This window comes from Lytechinus pictus, chromosome 19 (genome assembly GCF_037042905.1).
Source record: "Lytechinus pictus isolate F3 Inbred chromosome 19, Lp3.0, whole genome shotgun sequence".
Lineage (NCBI taxonomy): Eukaryota > Metazoa > Echinodermata > Echinoidea > Temnopleuroida > Toxopneustidae > Lytechinus > Lytechinus pictus.
The window spans coordinates 5,242,523-5,249,325 of NC_087263.1; the positions used below are offsets into that span (position 1 = coordinate 5,242,523).

The 6,803-nt window shown below is 33.2% G+C and overlaps 1 protein-coding gene across 2 annotated transcripts in view; it reads right to left on the bottom strand.

Annotated features, from left to right (window-relative positions):
- The window catches only part of LOC129283210 (CCR4-NOT transcription complex subunit 2-like), a 37,464-nt gene extending 31,590 nt beyond the window's left edge, over positions 1–5,874 (bottom strand). For both annotated transcript variants that reach the window (XR_010296571.1, XM_064113704.1), the window contains exons 1-4: positions 5,825–5,874; positions 2,640–2,685; positions 1,570–1,625; positions 19–167 (exon numbers count right to left, since the gene is read on the bottom strand). Coding sequence is in view for 1 of the 2 variants with exons in the window: in XM_064113704.1 (XP_063969774.1) it covers positions 19–167; positions 1,570–1,625; positions 2,640–2,685; positions 5,825–5,843 (270 nt within the window). In the remaining variant the exon portion in view is untranslated. The remainder of the gene's footprint in view (positions 1–18; positions 168–1,569; positions 1,626–2,639; positions 2,686–5,824) is intronic.
- Between the last annotated feature and the right edge of the window lie 929 nt (positions 5,875–6,803).

Here is a 6,803-nt window from a genome sequence, read left to right on the forward strand (position 1 = left end):
CTCAATAAAGTAGCTTACATCCTGGTCTTTTCCTGGTCTGTGAGGGGGAAACATAGATGCTGGATTAAAGAACATGGCGTCACCGAAATCATTGTCACCTCCCTCCTTGTATGGACCCATCTTACTCGTCTTCTCTTTCGTTCTACTCCCTAATAACGAAAATTCCACTGGAAAACCAGAAACACAAACAATAAACAGCTTGAAAAATGACTGTACAGTTTCAAAAGCTTCCATGTGAATATTAATAAATAATTATCATGCTTTGAAAATTTGTTTCTAGTTTCAACAAGATATTCCAGATGGAATTACATACAAATGAGTAATAATAATAATCTAAAACAAGATTTTGTAACATATTGACAGTTGATGGATATGTTATCATTTAATTGTGTTTATATTCATAAGACTGCATGATGAAAATACTGCATTTGGGGGAATAAAAAAAAAAAGGGAAAATGAGGAAATTGTTGAGCAGTGTAGGACCTAAGCTGATGCTACTCAATTCAAATATGAAAAGCAGTATCAATAAAATTGAACCTTTACTTTAACAAAAAAATGAAAGTAAAAAAAAAAAGATGAAATTGAATGATAGTAAAAAAAGAAAAAAGAATGTAAAGGAAAGAAAACAAAATGAATGAACATGACAGTGAATTAAAGGTCAAGTCCACCCCAGAAAAATGCTGACTTGAATAACGGAGAAAAATCAAACTAGCATAGTGCTGAAAATTTCATCCAAATCGGATGTAAAATAAGAAAGTTATGACATTTTAAAGTTTCGCTTATTTATCAGAGTTCAGTGATATGCACAACTAGGTGAGTCAGTCGATGATGTCCATCACTCACTATTTCTTTTGTTTTTTATTGTTTGAATTATACAATATTTCATTTTTTATAGATTTGACAATAAGGACCAACTTGACTGAACCATATAGTATTAAACAATGCTAATTCTACATGTACAGGGAGGAATTAATCGTTGTATCACTTGACAATGAAGAGAAAATTAGAATATTTCATATTTCATATAATAAAATACAAAAGAAATAGTGAGTGGATGACGTCATTAGTCTCCTCATTTGCATACCCACCAGGATGTGCATGTAACTGTGAAATTAAGCGAAACTTTAATAAGTCATAACTTTCTTATTTTACATCCCATTTTGATGAAATTTTCAGTGTTATGCTTGTTGGATTTTTCTCTTTTTATTCAAATCAACTTTTTGTTGGGGTGGACTTGTCCTTTAAGTGTGAGCAATAGTTATATTATTTTCTTCATAAGTATAATCATATTTGTTTTTTCCTGATCCAGCCATTTGGAGCATCAGTGGAGGTGCTGTGGCCGAGTGGTCGAAGGCACCAGACTAGACACATGTAAGTCCGGGGTTCAATTCCTGGCCATGGCACTTCTGCCAGTGAGCAAGGCATCTCATCAGCAATATTCTTTTATCCTGCATTCAAATAAGTGGAAATGCTATACACATTCTTGGTAACTATGTGCACTTGTTTTAAATTATGAAAAATAATAGAACACACAAAAATAAAAGTCAATGAATTTTTGTCCCCACTAACCTTGTGATGACAGGTCTGTTGCACCGGGTTTCCTAATCTCTTGGGTCATACCAAATCTAATTCAGGGAGGAGGAGAAAGATAACATCTGAATTAAATAACATTGTTTTATTGTTAATGTAGAGGTGTTTTTTTTATATGTGACAGTGATGTATTATAGTTATTTTTTTTTATACAAGATACCAATTCCTTTCATTAATAAGTGACAACTTCCAGGTAATTATTTCCTTCTTTATTTTTTTTTCCTTTCTGAGAATCAAGAGTTCCAGCTAAACTCAGAATTTTTGTTTTGCCTACCTTTCTATACATGAAAACATTCAAAAGAAAGAAAAAAATACTTACACATCCATGAGTTTTGGAATTAAATATTTTGTTATTCTTAACCTCCATAGGTACATGTGCATCAGTTATAGATATAAGAGAAAAGACAAATGTTCTTTGATTTATCTTCTCCAGTAAATGAATTTAGGGGGAAAAATATGGTTAACTGTTATTTCAAAGTCAAGTCAAATATAAATTTTCTACTAGTGACAACTATTGTTGGTTACAGGCTCAGCTTGATAACAACTTCTGAAAAACATCTAAAATGACCCCTTTCCTACATGTAATATGCGTAAAAATGTCTGAAAAACAGCTAGAATGACCCTTTCCTTCATGAAATATGCGTAAAAAACCTCTGAAAATATCTGAAATAACTCCTTTCCTGCATGAAATATGCATTTTCTACAGCCAAAAATATGTTAAAATAGTCTGACTTTCAGACTATAGTCTGGAATGTGGCAACCACAAGGCTTCTGAAGTAATTGCATGAGACTGGCGATGAAAGCAAATTCAACAACTTAAACCACTGACAAGATCCTCCATGATTAAATATCTTGCTGCGCAAGATTCATGAAAACTCTGGGATGCCAGTCAGATATACTTGTTGAGCATGAAAAAGCCTACCTGACACATTAAGCCTAATAAAGACAATTATGTGCTGTAAATATAAAGACATGAAATTGGAAATGAACTGAAATCAGACAAGAATCTTAGGAATGAATCTCTAAAAATAAATCACAAATTGACTTACTGTCCAGACATGGTGAAAGTTGTTCTTTCATCTGGGTCGTCTTGTTCTAATCAATAAATAATAGAAAGAAAAAATGTAAATACATGTACATAAACAAATAAAACCCAGCACACGTTATGACTATGACATCATGAAATAAATATTCATAGATCTTTCTTTCATTTTACCTAAACCATGGTGATTCGGACAAAATACGAAAACTGATGCTCTTTTGAACGATTTTGGGGTCAGTCTGTTTAGGCAAAAGGAATCCCAATCAGACCTTCATTTTTTTAGGAGCGCAATCGCGCCGGCGCTCCTAAATAAAATAAGGAGAACAAAATATCGCGCTCCTTAAAAAAAAAAAAGGTTGCTGAAATTTCACATTTTACATCTTTATATTCATAAAATAGGCATAGATTCTATTTTCCATAATTCCTTAAAATTATTTTGATTTAGTTGGAAATTACCCAAAAAATGAAGAATATTCACCTCTTTCCTGACTCTGATTTATGATGTTAAACTCGGTAAATATTGTAGTCCCATGTGTAGATTTTCATGGTTTTGACCAAGTGTATAACAATCAACGATCGTTTTCAGTTAAAGGTCAAGTCCACCTCAGAAAAATGTTAATTATGCACAACTCAGTGACAAGCAAATGAGACAGTCGATGATGTCCCTCACTCACTATTTCTTTTGTTTGTTATTGTTAGAATTATACAATATTTCATTTTTTACAGATTTGACAATAAGGACCAACTTGACTGAATCATATAATATTAAACAATGCTAATTCCACATGTTTAGGGAGGAATTAATTGTTGTTTTACTTGACAATGAGAAGAAAATTAGATTTTCATATAATAAAATACAAAAGAAATAGTGAGTGGATGACGTCATCAGTCTCCTTATTTGCATACCGAACAGGATGTGCATATACTGTTTTGTGAAATTAAGCGAAACTTTAAAATGTCATAACTTTCTTATTTTAAATCCGATTTTGATGAAATTTTCAGTGTTATACTTGTTGGCTTACAAGCATTCATGCTTTCTTAGCAATCAGGTAAAAAATCACCACCACCACCTATTTTTCTCTTTTCATTCAAATAAACTTTTTGTTTGGGTGGACTTGTCCTTTAATGTTGCAACACCACGGAAGTCTACATGTGGGACTACAATATTTACCGATTGTAACATCGTCAATCCGAGTCAATAAAGAGCTGAATATTCTTCACTTTCAACTAAATCAAAATAATTTCAAGGAATTATGGAAAACAGATGGCCATTTCATGGATTTAAAGATGTAAAATCCGAAATTTCAGCAATTTTTTGTTAGGTTTTTTTTTTAAGGAGCGCGATATTTTGTAAACCCAGGCCTAGTTTCACCACAGTTTAATTAATAGCTACACAGCTATTGCATTTACAATTTTAAAAAAAATCTGCAATTTAGCATGCATGTATTGTATTAAATTGAGCTCCTATAGGAGAGCGATTCTGAGGAGCTCAACTGAGCTCCTCGAAAAAATAAGGAGAGCGATTTATTGGGCTCCATGAATTTATAAACGTGAAGGACTGCCCAATCATCATATTTTTCATATATTCTAATCATTGGTTTTTCTATGATCTCAGGTTTAAAGCCATGAAATTTTGTGCTCGGTGATTTTGACGACCGGCAAGGTCCCCACGGCTACCTGTACAGTGATTCCACCACTCATCGACCACCTCTTTTGAAACTGATCACCTTTGGCACTTGCGCGCATTTAGATTAAATTGCATACAAACGCTACGCACAGGAAACTAGGCGCAGCATCCATAGTAATGATAAAAACCGATTTTACGGAAAAAAAGAGGGATAAAATTTTAAAAAGCTGTAGATCTCCAGGACTAGCATGACTAGCAGAGGAAGGAGAAGGTGACATCGAACTGATTCGCAAGTCAATATGTTTTGCCACCGTGACAAACTGACAAGAATCGGCTGTAAAATTAACATTAGTGTATAGCAGCTGGTCAGTCCTAAAGAAGGATGGAAATTTGAAATCTTCATGTTCGTTGGTCACTGACATCTACGGCCATGACGGCTACGTGAATAGAATCTCAGTCAGTAGAGGCGCACGGCCAATATTGGAGACTGTCTCCAATGTGGGAGATTATCTCCAATATCAGAGACTTTTGTAAAGAATTTGGGTATCCAATTTCAGAGACAGTCTCCAGTTTTGGAGACCAATTTCCTTTGTTTACATTTGCTGCAAAAGGATTACCTTGGCGGCAAATAAAAATGTGATAAGCAGATTCCTCATGAAAAATTACCCCTTTTCACCGTCTACTTTTGTTTTGATAAGGATTTTTGTTGTCAATCACACACAAAACAAATGGGCTTCTGACCTCAGTGAGACAAAATTTTGGGTGGAAAAAATCATGCTTTTGTTGGTGTTGTTTCTTTTGTCCTTTTGCAAAGCAAGTCTCCAATGTGGGAGATTGTCTCCCCTATTGGGAGAGAGTCTCCCATATTGGCCGTGCACCTCTACTGTCAGTCAGAGCAAAGCAATCTATCTATTTTTTATTTCTAAAAAAAAGGAATTTTGATCCGCTCCATTTTCTGCACATGACTTGAGATGGAAACTAGCTTAAACCAATTAGATCTAGAGTCTAAAATCTTTGTGATTAAGATTCTTAGAAGAAAATTAGGTGGTCGATAAGGGGTACGTCCAACCATAAATATTTGACAACTCCGACAAACTTTAAAAAGTTAAAATTGCAGTCGAAAGTCAACTCAAATTCAAACAAGTCGTTCATAAGTCAACGTGATTGCTGATTTTGGATCCAGATCTACAACTCTAATGCCCCAACTTCCAGTCATATGGAATTCAACTTTGAAAAATAACATCTACCTGAGATCTGTAGGTTGATTAGAAACATTTAAATCGATATTTAATCTGTAAAGACAGAGTTCAATACAGGCACGCACGTACGCATTTACTTTTTACTCACACAAATTGCAACGTATGGGACTACATTTTAGAGAATTGCATTGTAAAGAACCTACGCGACACATCAAAATCAGAACAAAATAACGAACCCATCCAATAATAATATCACACACAAGAGAGCTCAACAATAAAATTATTATTCTTAGAATCATAAAATATCACAAACACTGAATTCTAAAGCACTAAGTTTGAGAAATATCGTTTTAAACTTCAACTTACTGAGATTAAAGATTGTCATTGATATTGTACGTAATAATGGCTGCCAGTTGTAATGCGTTTAGCGCCATCATGTGGCGAGATTTGCCCAAACAAAAGCCAACATACGTGACGGTTTCCGTATTGTTTTTTAATTTATATATCATTTCATCATACTCATTAACATCATCATCATCATCACCACCACCATCATCATCATCATCATTAGCACATCATCATCACCATCATTATCACCATCATCATCTTCATCACCATCATCATCATTATCACCATCATCATCATCCTCATCATCACCATCATCATCATTATCACATCATCATCACCATCATCATCATAATCACCATCATCATCATCATCATCATCATCATCACCATCATCATCATCATCATCATTATGATTTCTTGCTTCCCTGGTATTCTTTAAAAAAAAAACAGGCCCAGATAATAATGTAGACCTACAATCATATTTTAAATTTGTTTTTCCAAATAATGATATTTCAATTGTTTGTTTATGAGCTGTGTTGATCACCGACTTTAAACAATCTTTATTGTTATTATTACTAAGATTATTATTACTGTTGTTGTTGTTATTATTATCATTATTTATTATCATTATCATCATCATTATTATCACAATTATCATCATCATCATCATTTATTATTTTCACAATAAAAATGATATCAATATCAAAATAATCATCTTCATCATCACAGCATCACCATCATCTTTTTCTTCTTCCTCCTCCTCCTTCTTTGTCAATAAATTTCATATCATCATTTTTCAATCATTAATATCAGTATAACATCATTTATGGACATAATTATGACAGACTTCACTAGGTGATTTCATACCAAATAAGTACAATTTTATTATTTTCTCTGCAATACAAATTGAATAATACCTCAGAGAAACTCTTCAAATATCTAGATTTCAATGAAAAATATATGATGAATATCCTAAATGCATGTTTGAATGTAAATAA